The sequence below is a fragment of the Trametes versicolor genome, assembly GCF_000271585.1.
Source record: "Trametes versicolor FP-101664 SS1 unplaced genomic scaffold TRAVEscaffold_7, whole genome shotgun sequence".
Lineage (NCBI taxonomy): Eukaryota > Fungi > Basidiomycota > Agaricomycetes > Polyporales > Polyporaceae > Trametes > Trametes versicolor.
The window spans coordinates 2548007-2566351 of NW_007360327.1; the positions used below are offsets into that span (position 1 = coordinate 2548007).

An 18345-nucleotide genomic window follows, 5' to 3' on the forward strand; every position below is an offset into this window, starting at 1 on the left:
TGGTCGTGCTGCCTCAATGCTCGGTACCTATCCCGGGGCCCCGTTCGACGTTTGACGCTCACTTTCAGTATTATGCTCGAATTGGTCGATCAACTGGTCAAGGAATTGGCCGTCTGTACAACGGGTGAGTGGCGGTCTACGACGATCCCTTGTTATGGATCTCTACACAGAAAGTACGATGGCTCATCTGTGCACATAGCTCCTTTCGAGGCCCGGTCGTGTTCACGGTAGATCCCACTACTCCTCTCGAGGTTCAAGTGCGTTCCTGTTGCGCAAGCGTACTTCGCGAGTATCTGCTAGCGCCGCCTGAGCGCACATGGCCTGTGCCATTTGCGGAAGGGATCACGGTGAATTTCGGGGTTGCTGCGGCGCCTGAATCATTTTTAACACGTAGGTTTTCAAAGCTGCTTTGCCGGTCGCGCGGCACTGCGTCGTCAAATTGAGATCTTCCGATCTCTGCGTCGAGTCACTCATATCCGTACCGCGGTGGGTCTCTGGTCGTGCGGTTGTCACCGAGACTGCGCTCACGCGGCCTGAAATTATGCGGCCCTTTCGTCAGCATCGCCACCCAGTCTTTTCGTGACTGACGAGTGCTGCACATCGCAGATGTACGTGAATACGCTGACCCGCTCCTTCAAGTAACAGGCCCAGTTTACGAGGGGAAGTCGACGCCACGCCGTAGTCCATGGCACCTATGACACACGGGACTTTGAGTCAGGTTTGGAGACATCGTACTTGAAGCTGCATAGGGCTGTGCACCGCGATCTAGAGCGTACACCGGACCACCCGACGCTTGTACACCCGGACGACTCGCACGGCATCGCCAGTTGCATGAGAATATTGTAAGCAAGCTGCGCAGTTAAGTCCCACCGCTCCGCCGCTAACTGGTGCGCTCCAGCCACCAACGTGCCTGGATTTCGATCGACGGGGCGGGTGCTGTTACGGAAAGCATTGTTCGGCGTTACGATCGTACATGGACTCTTCTTCGAGCTCAGCAACGCTGTGAACTTGGCATATGCAATAATCAAGGTCCCCGCCGCTCGCCTAGCACAAATACCATACGAGAAACACCTTTACCGGCGGTCATGGTACGTTGTACTGCGCCGCATATATGGCACTTTCCTACGGTGAGTTTCGTATCGTTCCAGATCGTTCTCAGAGCCTGACTTCAAATCGATAAGCCCTGGTTGCCCAGACGCCTTCCGGGATCTTCCGCCGCAAGGGGATGGTTCGTCTAGTCGACGGACACAGAACTTAGTCCGACCCGCCGCGATACGCATCCGGAACTCGCACGCCTGTGTTTGAGCGACAAGCAATGTATACCGGCTCCCAAGAGGAACAGATAACCAAAGAGTACGTCCATCGTATACTGTACCAATAGGCAATCCCGCTCAATTTGAGCCTCCAAATCTAGGAATCAGCCAAGCTCGACCGTTTCGCATTACCGTGTTGCCTGCTGGCAACGCCCACGCAGATGCTGCGTAATCGCAGGTATGCAACCGTGCTGTTCTGTTCTTTCTTCGCTAACTCGTATGCTACGACGCATCAGCCGATCGCCTCACGGCGGTAGCCTTCCCTTGGTAGTGGTCCCTTCTCCGTGCGTGAGCATGCTTCTTCCATGCGTGTATTCCGCTCGGGAAGGGCGTATCGTGGTTCCAGGTGAGTCAAAGTTGTTTGTTAGTGGTACATGCTTGCCCACGGCGTCGGCCTCCGAAGTGCACAGCTTGTACGCCCATTGTCATCGGTGTGGAGCTCACTGGATCTACTACGACGCCCGGCATCCGAATTGTCCGCGTACATCGTATACATACACCATCAGCCGCACGGGTATCATGGCGTGCATTCTGTACCTGGATTTGGCTGCGGCAGCGTAGTACGGCGCTCACAAGACGCGCCGGCATAGGAGACCAATAGGTATGCCCCATCACCTATTGTGTCGCTTTACGAAATTATTAGTGACCGCAAGGCTTTCCACCGCTCTCAACGAAGGCACATCGGGAAGATGGATTGTGGGAAGCCCCGCTCTCGAGTGTGGAATCAACAAGTTCCGCACGAAACAAGCTCGGCACGCTGCTTGCCGCGTCGTCCACTCGCTGTGCGGAAGATGTCCGCGGGATGCGGCTCGGACATCGTCGAAGACGGCCCACATCCCCGCCTCGCCTCGCCTCGCCTCGCGTGTTCTACCTCGTCTGCACCCCTGGTGCTGTCGGTATGTTGCAGCTCGCGTTGCCACTGCCACACTGTATTTCCTCAACATATCCGGGCTCGCATACCACACACAACGACGAGCCTCTCCGTGATTCACACAACACTGACCACGCTCCACGATCGAATTTCCTCGCTGCATGGTCCGAGTACGAGCGGGATACGTCGTCGTCGAGACTGCGAGCCGGCGGTATGCCTAGCTAGGTACGTTTACCGTGCGTTGTCAAGATCGCGAATCACAAGATTGCGCACCTGCTGCGGCAGACGATTGTGCTATGTACGTGCGCTCTCACATCCCGCCACTACTTTGCTAACCGGGATGTTTTAGTTGCTAGCAACCCGACGTCTCCATCGACCGGGAGAGCGGGACTACGGTCATGCACACACCCTTCGAGTCGTCCTGTGCAACCGGGTCTAGGTCGTCGAATGTTCCCCGATCTCCCTCTGTCCACGCCTACGTCAACGGCCGACATCCAACGCCGGTATACCTCACGAGCTGCGGCGCGACGGGTGAGTGTTGTGTTGCTAGATCGAGCCAGATCTTGGGGCTGACTTCACAATCTTTCTATGCACAGTGCCTCCTGCCAGGGCCACGACTTTGCGAGTGTTTCGCTGATTAGTCGGCACCCATGTAGCTGCCGGTAGGTACGTAAATCAAGCCTGGTGTAGCCGTTTCGGACGACCGGCCTGGGTCCCGGTCGAGCGGCTCTGTCTCAATCGCACGCGATAGATACTCCCAGAACTTGCGACGAGACGTACACGTGCCTCCTGGCGCGGGCGATGGCAGAAGACGTCCTACGGCTGTGTGACACAGTTTCGAGTGTTTAGGTGTCAGTCTCGAGCAGGAATTAGGGCACACGCCTCCAGGAGGTCGGTGAAGCCGCGTCTATGGCCAGTGATCACAAATGCAGTGACTAGTATTTCGTCCACCAGTCATCCTTCATAGCGTGCGATCGCAGCCGCAGCTACAGTGTACGTCAATCGATTCAGGGGCAACAAGCATGAGTTATTGATCAACGTACAGGGACCTCCGGCTCACGCCACGAGCACATGCGCCATCCTTCCGGAGCGACAGCTCCAGGCTTCGGAATCCGCATAGGGCGTCGTTGCACGGCGCTGTCGGTCAGAATAGCGCGGCAGGATGTTGCAAGATGCATCAGAATGTGCCGCCCCACGTTCCCTCGGTGAGCGCGTACATCTACTCCCGGGAAACGCTGTTCCTTCGAGAATGGGAGATCGTGGAAGATCTGCCTCGCCGTCCAGACTCTCCTCAATCGACTCCGCCTTCGTCCCGACCGACGCGTGCGTCAAAACCGTGGACGGTGCGCCGTCTAGCTACTGCCATTCCAGTTGCCGGCGCGTAGACGGCGTATGCGGGCGAGCACGTCTTTTGCCATCGGCAGTTCGCTGCGGCCCGTAGGTCCCCTTTCGCGCGACGAGTGAAGCTCCCGTTCTCGAGCTGTATTCCTACATCTACATTCATGTATATCGTTCGGAAACATATATTTACTTCCTCGCCCGTCGACAACGCCGCTCCGCGCTGTAGACCACCATGCGGAAAGCCATGCCAGAGTCGCGCGCACGAGACACGCGAACAGATCGGAAGGGCGGGTCCCTATCTGTCGGGTAGCTCTCGCGAACGCGCAACACGGTCTTTGCCTGAACTACAAGCAGAGCGACCCGAGAAATATCAAACACCGTTCGCGAGATCGTCGAGATGTGCGCCCACAGCTCGGGACACCCACCGCTGGATCTGGCAACCGGAAATCTGTGTGTTTGTGCTCGTAATCGTCGTCCTTGTGCTCATACACGACACCTGTGGTGTAACGAGATATATTGAAGGAACGTGATACGAATACAGGCTCGTAGGAACGGGGCCCAGCATACTCTTACAGACACTAGTCTCGCGGATACGGACGCAGGATGTGCAAACACCCATTGCCGGGAGAGCGCGAGCGGAGGCCAGACAGCGAACATATGACGAGTCCCGACGTCTCGTACTCCGCTCCCCACATCTGTCACAGGTAAACCAGCGCGAGGCGACGGCAGGCCCTTCGCGGCTGTACGCTCCAGAACAAACGCACGCCAACGTTGCTAGAACGCGCCACGGCAGCGTACGAAGCGAGGCGGAGGGCCGCGCCATGGCAATGCCCCGGCAGCGAACGAGTCCCCTGGCGACGTGTGCAACCCTAGCTGCGACCGAGAGACATCGTCGGATGCGGGTGTCGATGCGAGGCGGAGTCCACGCTCGTGGCGCAGGCAGGGAGCCGAAACGGGAGGTGGTGGAATAGGCGTCCGCCGGCGTGTGCGCGAGTTTCTGCGCGCAGGGTGCAGTCGCACCAGACATGGACAAAACGGCCGACCTCGCAGGATCCGCGCGTACCTCTGCGAGCGGGTGCGGCGGGACGCGTGTGACGTGTGGGCACGCGGACGCCCTGGAATGCGCGGATGGCAAGGCGAAATCCGCAATTTTGTGCCCCCGCGCGGCCGGCGCCCGCACACATCCGGACATGGCGAGCGTGTTCCCGCATCCCCTGCGGGGAGATCGTGATGTGCGGATGCGCCGCGCCGCCCAGCACCGTGCCATCGCGGTTTCGACGGAGTCGGGGACGATGCCGCGGTGGGAGCGACGAATCTCTGCGCGGGGCAGGCGGGCGCAGACATGGACAAAAAGGTCGACCCCGTCCGATGCGCGCCAAACTGCGCACGACGGCGCAGCGGTGTCCGCGCAGTGCGTGGGTGCACGGCCGCCGCGGGGGTCGACGATGGCGAGGCGCAGTGCGCGATTCGGTGTTTTCGCGAAAACAACATATCCGGGCACAGCCTGCGTTTCCCTGCGCCCCCCGCGCGGAGACCTTGCTGGCTCAATGCGCGACGGTACACTACACATGGACGTCGCGGTTTCGAGGGCGCCCGGGGCGGCGTTGAGGCGGGAGGGGCGAAATACTGTGCGTGAGTGCGATAGGCGCCGGGGCCGCGGACATGGGCAAAAAGGTCGACCTCTCCGGATTCGCTCGAAAATGGGTACAGAGGGTGCGGGGACGTCGGTGCGTCGTGTGTGTGAACGGCCGTGGTGCAGACACGCATAGGGGGCCGGACATGTGGAATGCGCGGGCGCGCCGGGAGCCGCAGACGTGCGAGGAGGCCTCTTCCGGGGATGCGGGGACGCAATCGCTGCAGACATGCACGCGAGGGCTGGCGGCGGGAGAGCGTGCGGGACCGTGCTGAGACGGTCCGCCCGTCCTGTCGCGCCGTTGCGCGTTCTGCGTGGATTTGCTGTGGGCTTCGTCGGTGGCTTCACCTGTCGAATGGGTGCGGGGATCTCCATACAACGAATGAGGTGCTGGGATGGCGCGGGTCGAGGTCGGCGAGACCGAGGCGTAGCGATTATCGAGTCCCCGCTGGCTGGTGTGCACGAGAGATTAGAAAGGCTGGGGCGGGAGCTGGTCGGGACTGCATACCTCGCGGCATGCCACAGCGCGAGGGCGACGGCGTACGCCCAAGAGGGGTCTGCGCGAGTCCTTCGCTGGGTTCCTAGACGTGTCAGCTAACGGCGGTAAACGGACATGAGTCGGGGAGTGTTCATTCGGCACTGGCAGAAAATGTTAACTTTGCCCATGTTCCCAAGGGGTATTCGACGCACCAGCTTTGCGCGCTGCTAACAGCGGAGTTATCGTGATACACAGGGACTTTGTACGGGCGCGAGCGCGACACGAGCCCTCCACTTTAGCGGTACAGCTCGAGCGCAGCGACGGTAATCGACGCACGCGGCCGATACAGATCGTCTGTACGCCTCCGAGCAAAGGTACGGTGCGCACACTGGATTCATGGGTGCGGCGTTCAACGCACGATACAGGGTGCGGCGTGTATCCCACACCCCCACACCCAGTCCCGGCTCGACGAGACGGCGAAGGCAACGGATTTTGCTCCTCGCGTGCTGGAGCTGACGAACTTCAGGCGTCCCAAAGGATGCTGACGGCCGTGCACGGCATGGATCGGTGGTCAGCGCACATCGGCGGCGGTGCCGTGCGCCGGGGCGTGTTCTGCACGCCGCAAACGGGGCTGCTAGCTTCTGGCTAGGCGTCGTTGTGGGCCTACTCAGAGAACGTCCGTGCGCAAGGGTGGAGCGCGGGATGCCCGAGTACACCTCGGCGCCGGTACAGCGCGCGCGCGAAGGCCTTAACCGCGACTGCAAATCGTGCACGACCGTCTAAGTCTTCCGTAAATCGGCTTGCTGGTCGATGGGCGGGCGTTCTGGACGTGCGCGCGGTGGGGACTACTGTGCATGACACGCGCTGTACACAGCAAAGGAGACGACGGCGCGCACATCGTGGCCTATTTCGTGCATGTAAATGAATAACGTCGTGATACAGAACGCATCCCCGCCATGCAGGATACAGCAGAAAGATGGGAGGGAAGTAGTACAGCAGCACCGCCCTCCGGCGCACGCTGTGTGGCGGAATGAACTCGATACGACGAGCATCGCCCGACGTGGGGACATCGTCGTGGAACGTGTCCCGCTGCGTCCAGCCGCGTCCGCTGCTCTCGCCCACTCGGCATGCAGCAGCCTCTCGCCGCGCGTGGCGTGCCGCTCTACGCGTCCGTGTAGTCACACCCGCGACCGCCGTGTCGGACCTCGCGACCAGCCCCACATAGCACGACGACACGACGCTCTGACCCTGGGATGGCTCCCAAGACGACAGATGCGCAAAGGCACACACTACGCGGCTGGGACAAGGATCGGAGATGGGTGGGGCGGCGGTGCTATCGCGGATCCGGAACGCACATCGTGCATCGCCCGGCGCTCATCTAGCCCGCACAAGCGTAGGCGTGTACGCGAGAGGACGACGGACGACGGGCGTACCGAGCAGCAGGTTGCCAGGGCAAATACGGAAGGATGTACGTACATTTGTCCGTGGAGGGTGCTGAGGCGGGGGCCTGCCCGGAACTGAGCAGGTATAAGAGAGAGAGCGAGGGACGAGGAGTGTTGTTCATCGACATCCGGCGACGCTCCTCTCCTCTCTGCCTGCTCGTACTCGCTGACCGCGGTGGCTCGGGCGTCGATGCGCTGATAGGTGAGCTCGAGTTCGTCGAGTCGATCTCGCAGAGCTAACGTTTGCGTGCGCAGGTTGAGGCGGACGAACGTCTGAGGACGCGAGCGCTGGGCGAGTGGGCGACGTCGTTCACGTGAGGCTTCATGATACTAACACAAAGCGTGCAACAGACAACGACGGTCGAGGGCGGATGAGAGAGGAGGGAGGGCTAGTGAGAGTGAGCGTAGGAAGGCTGGGTGCACCGGCTAGATAGCGTAGACGCGTGTACCCCTAACCCTCCACGTACGATCTCCGTGAAAGTCGGAGTCGCCGCCGCGGCTCTTCGTCTCGGACCTCTCCTTTTCCTGGCTTATGTGCACACACTCCTTACGACACAGTCACTCCATTACGACCCACACGCGGTGCCGGTGCCGTGCACTTTGCATACTATCTATCGGAACGGACTTACATATCATATTCGGACCATCCTGGCAAACCCGTCGATGTAGACTTGTATGTACTCGCCTTATGTTGTACATCGTTTTCCCCACTATGCACCCTCTGTCTTGTACTATGTAATCCACAATTCTACCTCGCTCGTGTCTACACCTAAATACAGCGAACTTGGTGCTTGATCGAGATCTGGATCTGGAGGCTCAGCAGTCTCCGCGCAGGCGCTTCCACTGACCTGCAATCCTTTCTCCTCCCGCGATCATCTTAGCTCTCGATGCTCATCCGAGGGCACGCTGCGGTCATTGAAATCCGATCTCTGCGGGTGTAATTGAGTTTCTGGGGTGTGATTGAGCTCGCACTGCGCTGGAACCGCCATCACCAACCGTTTCCGAGGCCCTCAGTACACTCGGAACTTTGCCAAACCACCTGCGTGGACGATGGTTAGATTCAAGGTGCGTTTCCATCTTCTCTATGTTGCACGTATCATGTTGACGTAGCTCCGGTGCTGCGATAGAACCGTTGGCTCCTCGTCGAGCTCCTCCCGGTACCCGCCCCCCTGCCAGGACGCGCGCCCGCAGGCCAGCCCGAACAGGAACTCACGAGCAAGCAGATATGGGCCGCGCTGAAGCAGAGCATCATCACACACTTTGGGGACACAGGCTGGGGTGCGGTGGGGTCTTCCCTGACGAGTACGTTCTTTCTCACATCCGTTCCCGGCAGTCACTGATCACTGCGAACACCTCGCCCATCAGTCAAGTACTTCTCGCCGCGCACGAACCTCTGCATCATACGCGTCGCGCGGGATCCACACAAGACCGCATGGGCTGGCGTGGCCCTCATTACCGCCTTCGACGGGCGTAGGTATGTCCCCCATGTCGTGCACGTCTCCGGTACGTGCTGTTTGCGGTAGACTGCGGCGAGCGGGAGCGCGACTGAGGGGATCTGCAGGCACAATAAAGCAGGCACAGCTCGCCGCTATACGCCACAACCGCGAGATTGTAGCCCGCTACAGGGCGCGCGCGAAGCTGCCAGGTGCGTCTATTACAGTGCATTCCGTTTAATCAAGAGCCGGATTGAGCGAGCTGTGCCCAGCTGGCTACCAGGACTCGTATGAAGAATACTTGCAGATGAGCGCACAGGAGATCGAGGCATTGCAAGATTAGCGCGTACAGGTTCGTGCTCTCCGGATGTCCGCTTTGATTTTTTAATGCTTACTTCTACGTTTCTTCCTTCTCTAAAGTTTTGCTTGCGCGACCACCACCGCGCCCGCGCCCCCCTTTTCCCTCTGGACAGCGTCCTGCGCCGCCCGCCAACTCTCCGCCCACTCGATCATCGCGCTCACCAGCCGGTCCACCTCCTCCACTGAATTTTGTGAGTGCAGGCAGATCCGCACGCGGTCCGCGCCTTTGGGCACCGTCGGCCAAGTGATCGGGCGCGCGTTTAGTCCGCGTACCCGCAGATGCGCGGAAAGCGGCCGCGGATGCGGGGTTAGGACGGGAATGATCGGCGTCGGCAGCACGGCGAGGTCTGTGGGGATGGAGATGAGGGATGGGGGAATACGGTGCTCTGCTAGTTGTGCCGCGAAGGAGGTCGTGAAGTGTGAGCAGAGGCTGAGCAGCTGTATGGAAAGCTGAGGGGGCGTCAGTGCGTCGGTAGTATATGAGATGAGAGTACGTGCCTTTTGTGCCTCGCCCTCCTCCAGCATATCGAACGAGCACTCCGCGGCGACGATGTTCGCGTTGCTCAGGGACGTGGTATAGATGAGTGGCCGCGCGTAGTTCAGCAGGTAGTCGCGCACGAGCGGCGTGACCAGCAAAATCGCTACACACAAAAGACGAAGTCAGTCGTGCCCAGTCGCCCGCGGAGCATAGAACGTAGTGACTGACCTCCAGTGGCTGCGAGGGCCTTGCCAAACGTGTGCAGACGCGCGAATATTCTGTCTTCCAACCCAAGGGCCGCGACAAGCCCTCTCCCTTGAGGGCCGTACACCCCTGTCGAATGCGCCTCGTCCACGACCACGTACCCATTCCCGTGCGGGAAGAGCTCCTCCACGGTCTCCACGATCTCCAATAGCGGCGCAAGCGTCCCGTCCATGCTGTATAACGTCTCCACCGCGACGAACACGCTGCTCCCGCCGTTTACCAACGCCGGCCTGTCTTGGCGTACCCGCTCGAGCGCCACCCGCAGCGCGGGTATCGAGTTGTGCGCGAACGGCACCCGCGCGCCGACCCGCGATGCGCGCACGCCATCGTGCACGGACGCGTGGATGTGCTCGTCGAACACGACTGCATCGCCCGGTTGAGGCACGCACGCGAAGAAGCCTGCATTCGCGTCGAACCCGGAGTTGAAGAGGAGCGCCGCGGGCGCGCGGAAGAACCCCGCCAGGCGCGCCTCTAACGCCGCGTGCGCGTGTCCGTTCACGAGCAGGCGCGAGCCCCCCGATCCGAGGACGTCGGGGGCAGAGGCGAGGCGCGCGAGGAAGCGGGCGCGGAGGGCGGGCGAGCGCGAGAGGGAGAGGTAGTCGTTTGTGGAGAAGTCGACGAGGTGCGCGTCCGCGGAGGGGTCGTAGAGTCTGCGCCGGATGAGCCGCTTTTCGCGCGAGGTGAGCGCGGCGTTCAGCTTGTCCTCGAGTGACATTTTGGACTCTTCTAAAGGCGAAGACGCGGTCGAGTGTGGGTGGACGGTGTCGGGTTGGGACCCGGAGTTGAATGTGAAGAGAGTGCGTGAGGTTGTCGTATTCCAACGACGAGATCGGTCCTCTGCACTTCTAGTGAGACAGTGCATATACTCATGTTCAGACCAGCCATACCTCGAGAGTGCAGAAGATGGAGGGAGGAGACAAGGTGCAAAACATTCCCCAGTGGATCGGACGACCCCAAGAGGCCAAGCGCGGTGACTCCGAGTTTTGCGGAGATCGGTGTCGATCCGCTTCAGGTCGGCCGGAAGCGGCGGTATACTTTTTCAGGAACAGATTAGGCGTCCGTTCCGTACATACAAGCATCCGGCGACGGAGTTAGACATGAACCTGTGCTCGAGTATATGGAGGCAAAAACGTTATATAGGTGCCCACGGTCGAGATACAAATGAAGTGCGACAATGCCAAGCAAGTGTTCTATGACATAGCAAGTCCGTCCAAGTACCGGTAACTGGTAACACGATCTAGTCCGAAAGGAAGTCGACCTCCTCCTCGATGAGCAAATCCAGGAACTTGAAGAACGACGTCGCGGGGAAGCCGACGACGTTGTTGTAGTCGCCCTCGATCTTGCTCACGAGCAGCCCGCCGAGGCCCTGGATAGCGAAGCCGCCCGCACGATCTGACCCTTCACCGCTCCCAACGTATGCCTCGAGCACATGCCGGTCGTTCTCCGCGAAGTACACGAGGGTGCGCTCCTCGATCGACCTAGAGCGATTTGTGAGTATAGTCGTTTGGTGCTGCACGCGACTAACGCTTACTTGATCTTGTACCCTGGAGCCTCAAGTACGGGGAAGACTACAGAAAGAATACTACTCAGTATCACCGTGCGTTGAGAGCTATTCGGGACAAGGCGCGCACCAATGCTGACGCCGGTGACGACTTCGCACACGCCCCCGTTAAGATCGAGGAGCATACGCATGTTGTCGTCCTTGTCGATGGGCTTCTCCAGGATGTCCTGCGGGAATGGCGCCTCATCCTCGAAACGCGGAATGCTCGAAAGCCCGGGCAATGGATGCGTCAGTACGACCGTATCCGCTGTCGTGCGCTTCCTCAGTACATGAGGCATTCAGGGACGCCATTCGTTGGGGTGCGCACCCGCAATGACCAGATCCGGAGCATCGTCAGGGTCCTCGGTCTACGAGTCATTAAGAAGTCAGACACTCTTCACATATCATTTTCAGCAGAGTTTGACCGGGACGTACCACGAGGCGTTCGTACACCTCGACGGCCTTGTGCGAGGCCGTTGCTACGGGATACTCGTGTGGATCCTGGAAGCCACCGAACGGCAGCGTCTCCTCAAAGGTAGAAGGCACAACCTCCGGTGCCAGCCCCTATAGAGGAATCAGCTGCCTGCTGCTACGACCACCGCATGTCCGAGCTACGCACGAATGTCTGCAGAATCTCGCGCCGGCGTGGGCTGTTAGACGCCATGATGACACGTTTCCCGACGAGCTTCTGCAGCGCCGGGATCTGGAGCGCATAGGCGAGCACCGGGTTGTGCTTTGGCAGCTCTACCTTCTTGGAGCTGAAGAAATTCATGGTGGTGGTCCTCAGCAACGTTGTGCTGGCCTTGCGCGGCCACCACCTTGGAAGCCCTCGTGCCGGATGCGGCTTATTCCCATATGGGGCGACATTGTGGCGTGGGCGCAGTCGTGCTAATTCGAGCGCCCGTACTAACGCTGCACTAACGCACAACTCAATCCTTCCTTCGCACTGCCATGATCGTCTTAAGCCATTGCGGGGATTGCACACGCCGTCTCGCCCGCCGAGGACGAAGCTTTTTCCGGGACTCGTGCAGGACACGCAACAGCCCCATTCGATCACGTCGTACACGCCCAGAGCAACTCCTGAAGAGACCCTGCCGCGAGCCCCTGGCGACCCAGGCTCGGGCGAGCTTCTAGTTTCCGCCAGCGACTCGAAAGAGCTCTCGTGTCACCTTCCGCGGCTTTGAGTTCGATGCAATCATCGGTAGAAGCCCTCGCGCGCCCGAGAAGGATGAAAGGCTCAGGGGTGTTTCACGGACGCTGAACACGAGGAGGTCATTTATATGCAGCAGCCTCCGCTGAATTTGACGTCAGCCCCTTCTCCTCGAATCTTTGATCCCTCGAACCACGCCGCCAGCCAGCTGCCTCTCGATTTCTCGCTAACCTACTCTTTCGCTACCGAGGTGAGTGCGACACTCATTATTTAGATGCCCGTGCCTGACGTGCGTTACGCAGCCCCGGAACCCTTCGCCCTCCGCTTTTCATAGCACAACACAAGCATAATATTTCCGGGCACATTTCATGTACGTACCTCTCAAAACGTACACGCTGAAGTCTCGCTGACAGGCTGAGCCCATCTAGCCAACATGAACAGGTCACAGTACTCTCTCATCGACGAGTCAACAAACGAGCATGGGCACAGGTCGCAGGAGCGACGGTGGCGGAGCTTCCGGCACATCCTGCGCCGTACCACCACCAGCCGGACGAGCAGCCGGACGTCTACGGAAACACAAGCTTCGCCGAAGCTCTCGCCCCCTCCCTCCCCACCTCCGAGCTCTCCAAGCACGACACCCGCCAGTGCATCCTCCGACACGCTAGTGGAGAAGGTTGAGGCGCCATATGCAACCACGTACCCATTCGCACATATGGACCCGGTATTAGTCTCAGCCTGCTTCATGTGGCTTTAAAGAGTTCGCTGTAGCTCTGTATTGTTGTACGCCATCTATACGTGAATTAAGGTCGTGACACAAACTTGATGCGCCTTATTGCGCGGGCTTACCGTTACACTGAGTCTCACAACCTTGCCCACGGGGTCTTACCATTGCATAGAGATAACTGAGAAGAAAAAATACGCCCTACCGTTGCGCGGTCGGCGTCGAGGAGGCGAAAGGTGGGATGCAATCTAGATCTTATCTGGATGCGCTTACATAAGATTCCCAGTCTGCGAGTACCGGCGTCTTACGAGGAACGTTACCCATACTCCTCCTATCGTTCTTCTGTTTTGCAACTCCCACTACGAGTCCTAATACGCTACAAAGGTATGTCTGGCATCCTCCGGGTGAGATACGTTTTACGAGATGGTCTTACAGCTCCGGGGGAGCTTGCGTCCCATAGGCCGGGCGTTAAGCCAGGTTCGAGTGCGCGTGCACACGGCACAGACAGGTGCGGACGCGTCTCGCGCGCGGCGGGTTCAAGCAGCCCGCATAGGGCCGGAGGAGTCGTTTGTTACGGGGGGTCTCACAGCCACGGAGGAACCCACTCTAACGTAGGCCGGGCTGGAGTCGCACTCCGACGGATTGTGAGTCTCCTATCTTACGAGGACGTTCCACTTTACCTCAAATATCACCGACAGGCTAATGTGTGTACCATTCAGACGTGGCGGAGCCCGTGCGTAGCACGGGCACAGACGTCTAGTCCTCTTGATTTATATATCACCTACGCGACCTCTCTATGGTCTTCGCTGAACACTCCTCAAGCTAAGCCGCGCCGAGCGTTCTGCGTCGGCCACGCTTGTCAGCGCGAGCTTTTTCAGCGGAGTTCCAACCCCCCTCCGCCGACGTACTGACTGAACGTTCCTGCAGGGGTGAGGCGCCGAGCTTTTCTGCGGGTGTGATTCATTTGGGACTTTCCAAATTTCGGATTCAGATTAGGATCGGAAATTTTACTGCCAACGGGGTCCCGGTGATTAAGAACAGTGTGAATTCCCTCCATGGGTCCTATAGTATCTCCCCCCAAAAACAAAAAAAGGACGTTGATTTACATCGGGCTGCGATAAAGCAGCTGGCATTCGATACGAAGGTGTACGCCGAACGCCACATAATAGTACATTGAGAGATTGGAAGGAACAAATCCGACGCTACAAGGTCTACGTACGTAGCCCCTCCTACTTCGCAACAGTCGGAGGCGGCAGGGTGGGGACAAGGACCGTGCGTCCGGTAACGGCGCTGGCCCTCAAGTCGTTGAAAACTTCCACGACGTCCTCGAGCGGGACGGTGTTGACGACCGGTTTGACTACGCCCTGCAGAGGTGTCAAAGAGGATCCACGCACAAAATGTTGTCTGGAGGCGCTTACCTGCGAGAGAAGGTCCAAAGACGCCCTGAGGTCGTCGAGGGAGCCATAGAGGGCCGCAAGAACTACGGATAGCACCATCAATGGGTTAGCGAGTATACGACAGGACATAGAATACTAAACGTACTCAGCGTGTTAGATACCAGGACCTCTGCGGAGTTCAAAGGCAAATTATCCGTGCTCACACCAACCTATATTCTATATATGAGCGCGATGACCGTTGTGACTGCTGAAAATTCTTGACTCACCAGGACCAGCTTTCCAGGCGGCGCAGTGAAGTTCAAAGCGTCGCCCTTCAGAACGGCCTTTCCAAACCCGAACGCTGTCCACGACCAATATGTCAGCTTCGGAATTGCCCAGTGACCACTCCATGCTAGATTGCTCACATTGCTCGTTGGCGACGAAGTCCACGACAATATCGACGCTGAGCGTGCCCGCAGCAGTCTCGCTCGCAATATCCGCCAGAGTCAGCGCACGGTCCGCCCCGAGCTGCAACGCGAGGTCGCGCGCCTCCTGCTTGTAGTCCACCGCAAAGACTGTCGCCCCGTATGACTTCGCGAGTTGCAGCGCCTGGTGGCCAAGCCCGCCGATGCCGTAGATGAGCACCCTCTGCGTAGTTCCAGGGCGAAGCTATGTGCACCAGGTTTCAGAAGGTCGATCATGGCATGGATATCGTGAAGCTTACACCTGCGACGTTGTGCACAGCATTGAACGCCGTGATGAGCGAGTCCGACGCAAGCGCGGCAATCTCGGGCGCGAGGCCGTCGGGCTGTCAGAGATAATTGCGCGCATTAGCATATCATAGCTCGCATGGAGAAGCGGGAATACGTACCACAGGTACGAGCTGGCGCTGGTCTACGACGACATATTCGGCGTACCCGCCATTCATGCCGATTCCGTCACTGTTCAAAATCGGCGGGAGACCGGTCGCGCAAGGCAGAATCGCGTGCACGGCGTACAGGCTCCCTAGCGTAATTCCGGTAACATTGTCACCGAGCCTGTAGACCGAAGTCAGCATTCACACTGAAGTACAGAGAAAAGGACGCGTACTTGACGGCGGTGCCGGCGGTCTCATGGCCCATGATGAAGGTACGGTTCTCGATGAGCGTGTTCGAGAGCGTGAAGATGTCGGAATGGCACGTCCCACAGGCTGCGACCTTGAGCAGCACTTGCCCCGCAGCGGGTTGAGGGACGGGAAAGTCGGTCTCGAGGACGAGGTTGAGGTTTCCCGGGCGATACACCGCGGCGCGCATGGTAGTGGGAATGGAGGACATGGTAGGGTGTGCTTTGAGTAGCGTAGATGGATGGGAATGAACTTCTGCGAGGGGATGATGGACAGTACGGAAACGAGCAGTATATATATTCTCCGAGTATTTGCTCACCGCTGATATTCGGGTTGGGAGGGGATGTCAACGATTCGAGACTCGATGTAGCCCACAGGCAGGCACAGCCGACAGTGTCCATACCACCCGTACGCGGTCACAAACCGTACAAAAGCCGGGCATATGCGGGTGTCAGAGACAACTCACCCCAGAAGCGGGTACTTTCGCCGATGGATTGTTGTTCCCCGGAGGCCAAGGATTATGGACGGTGCGAGCATGGGGACCGGGCGGTGTGTTGTGCAGTGGGTGTAAAGGATACGTACATATGGCTCCTTGCATCTGAGTACACATTCGTTGTTCAGCACGACTGCTCGCCTGAATCCTGAGTGACGGGCATGGCGGCTGTGGCTCTGACATGGTCTTTTCATAGCCTAGCAACATATGGCCGGGTAGCCAGCCCTGCTTCACTACTGCACATACTTAGCACGTATCTTTTTGCTCTTGGCGAAATGGAGCCTACCAATGTTCAAGGCACTTACGGCTGCAGGCAGTGCTGAGACGGGCGTCGGGCGTCGAAAGCGCATTCAACCCTGGGCTTCGTCGGTTTCGGGGTAATTTAACGCTTGTTGTAGTTGGACATCATATGGCCGCGGCGCCCCGGTTGGGATGTCTAGACGTAAGAGCAAGCGAGACTGTCTCAGTTGCTTCCCTATTTCGTAGTCAGCTTAGAATCGATTTCCAGCTTCGAGGGTTCCATTGGCTAGACGCCATTTATGATTTGTAGCTTGTAGCCCCAAAGACGACCTACGGCACGGATGTTAGTCGCACTGTCGCACGCTGAAGTTCGTCTACGGTACTGACCAGATTCATGGCCACCATCAGCGACCCGAGGAGACCGATGCCGGTGGTAAGACGCGCCCTTGCTTATAACTCACGCCTCAAAAGACATTTGGAACACATACCGATCGGTAAATCGCAACGCCACTGTTACGCCAGGCGTCAAGTCTGTCAACACTCTACCCGGAGCTCATGGAATCGCAAGGTGGCAAAAATACAACAATACCATACAACATTAACTTCTTCACGCCAACATCTCCTTCAGCTCTCCGTTGTCTGCCATCTCCTTCACCACGTCCAGGCCGCCCACGAACTCGCCGTTGATGATCAGCTGCGGGAACGTCGGCCAGTTGTTGAGCACCTTCAAGCCCGAGCGCACGGTCTCGTCCGAGAGGATGTCGAAGCTGCCAAACTCGATGCCCTGGGTCCGGAGCAGGTCCACGATGCGCCGCGAGAACCCACACCGCGGCTGGTCGGGCGAGCCCTTCATGAAGAGCACGACGCGATCCTGGGTCATCAGCTTTTGCAAGCGTTGGTTGAGCGCCTCCTGGCTCTCGGCGGCGGGTGGTGCGCGGTCTGTTTGCGATTGAGGGCTGATGGATGAGACTCCGCGCGCGTGCACCGCGATGGCGTCGGTGAGCGCGGGTGCATCCGCGCCGGATATCCGCCCGAGGAGGGTGTGCCCCTGGGAGGATCTTAAGTATATCATTCGCGTGGCGCATGATGCATGTGCAGACATACCTTGAGGATCACAAATGTTGGTACGGCCTCCACCTCGAATGACTCCGAAATGTCAGACTGTGTCTCCGCCTCCACCTGCATGCAGGGGTAAATCACTCCGCTTCCCGCCACATTCGCGTATAAAATTGTGGAACAGACGTACCTCGAGCACCAAGACCTCGGGGTACTTCTTCGCCAGCTCCAGCACGACTTCGTTCATTTGTTTGCATGGCGCGGCCCATGGTGCCCAGAAGTTAATGAGAGAGACGCGAGTGAGATCTTCGGAGAGCAGGGTCTGGAAGTGCTCCGCAGACTCGACCTCGTGGAAATTGGGCGGGTTTGTGGACATGTTTATGGCGTCTCAGTGGTAATGCAAGCTACGCGAGAGGATGAGAGATGAGCAGACGGCGAAGGAAGTGAGCAAGACAGCTTTGAGGCGCGGACAGAGCCAGATGACTGAAGAGGCTCGGGAATACGTTATCTGATAAGCAAACCTTGCGAGATATGGCGCAATCACGGTGGGAAACGTTATCTAATCAGATAACTTTAGAACATATTTATTTGGGACTCACGAACCTCTTCCGGACTCCTTCGAGGCGGTCGCCGGTATGAGAAAAACAACATGCTCCACTGGTGGGTCCATGAGAACGCTGAGTTGCTTTACAGACATCGATGAATGGCTCCTCGGAAATGAGAGCGCGGATGCATTATACCCGGGCCTCTATCGCCGCTAGTACGACGCTGGCCGCCGTGCCAGGTCGAGGAGATTCTCACTTCATTTCTTCCACACCGTGCAGTAATTCCCTGTGGAAGCCGAATCGTTGACGCAGCAGCCGGCAGATAATACGCAAGTTGTCGCGTAGCCAGATCTTCTTTACCACCATTCCTATATCTGGGAGACCTGGCAGCGCAAGCTGCCAGTGCGCGTTCAAGAATTGAGGTGAGTAGCGTTTAACTACTGCCCCATTGCGTTGTAGAGATATAACCTGACACAAGATTGCAGACGTACGATTACACTCCTGATGGC

The 18345-nt window shown here is 58.5% G+C and overlaps 6 protein-coding genes across 6 annotated transcripts; 2 read left to right on the top strand and 4 right to left on the bottom strand.

Moving 5' to 3' along the window:
* Positions 1 to 8128: 8128 nt before the first annotated feature.
* Positions 8129 to 8854, top strand: TRAVEDRAFT_48992 (uncharacterized protein; the record flags this gene model as incomplete). Its single annotated transcript, XM_008041220.1, has 5 exons — positions 8129 to 8143; positions 8206 to 8380; positions 8444 to 8581; positions 8640 to 8723; positions 8784 to 8854. The coding sequence occupies 5 exons, from the start codon at positions 8129 to 8131 to the stop codon at positions 8852 to 8854; spliced, it is 483 nt and encodes a 160-aa protein (XP_008039411.1).
* Positions 8855 to 8925: 71 nt separating this feature from the next.
* TRAVEDRAFT_125558 (PLP-dependent transferase) lies at positions 8926 to 10328 on the bottom strand (the record flags this gene model as incomplete). Its single annotated transcript, XM_008041750.1, has 2 exons — positions 8926 to 9512; positions 9578 to 10328. 2 exons carry the CDS (start codon positions 10326 to 10328, stop codon positions 8926 to 8928), a joined length of 1338 nt encoding a protein of 445 aa, XP_008039941.1.
* Positions 10329 to 10736: 408 nt separating this feature from the next.
* TRAVEDRAFT_72871 (Maf/Ham1) lies at positions 10737 to 11928 on the bottom strand (the record flags this gene model as incomplete). The annotated part of the gene is made up of 6 exons (XM_008041751.1): positions 10737 to 11091; positions 11145 to 11181; positions 11245 to 11421; positions 11482 to 11521; positions 11589 to 11717; positions 11773 to 11928. 6 exons carry the CDS (start codon positions 11923 to 11925, stop codon positions 10851 to 10853), a joined length of 777 nt encoding a protein of 258 aa, XP_008039942.1. The 3' UTR covers positions 10737 to 10850.
* Positions 11929 to 12133: 205 nt separating this feature from the next.
* Positions 12134 to 12934, top strand: TRAVEDRAFT_29853 (uncharacterized protein). The gene is made up of 3 exons (XM_008040992.1): positions 12134 to 12553; positions 12606 to 12673; positions 12732 to 12934. Exons 1-2 carry the CDS (start codon positions 12434 to 12436, stop codon positions 12651 to 12653), a joined length of 168 nt encoding a protein of 55 aa, XP_008039183.1. The 5' UTR covers positions 12134 to 12433; the 3' UTR covers positions 12654 to 12673; positions 12732 to 12934.
* Positions 12935 to 14253: 1319 nt separating this feature from the next.
* Positions 14254 to 15713, bottom strand: TRAVEDRAFT_21419 (GroES-like protein; the record flags this gene model as incomplete). Its single annotated transcript, XM_008040884.1, has 8 exons — positions 14254 to 14388; positions 14443 to 14504; positions 14567 to 14630; positions 14688 to 14761; positions 14826 to 15069; positions 15125 to 15208; positions 15272 to 15437; positions 15490 to 15713. 8 exons carry the CDS (start codon positions 15711 to 15713, stop codon positions 14254 to 14256), a joined length of 1053 nt encoding a protein of 350 aa, XP_008039075.1.
* A 1068-nt stretch (positions 15714 to 16781) lies between these two features.
* TRAVEDRAFT_29854 (glutaredoxin) lies at positions 16782 to 17728 on the bottom strand. The gene is made up of 3 exons (XM_008040993.1): positions 17482 to 17728; positions 17340 to 17414; positions 16782 to 17283 (listed from the first exon to the last, which is right to left on the bottom strand). The coding sequence occupies exons 1-3, from the start codon at positions 17665 to 17667 to the stop codon at positions 16843 to 16845; spliced, it is 702 nt and encodes a 233-aa protein (XP_008039184.1). The 5' UTR covers positions 17668 to 17728; the 3' UTR covers positions 16782 to 16842.
* Between the last annotated feature and the right edge of the window lie 617 nt (positions 17729 to 18345).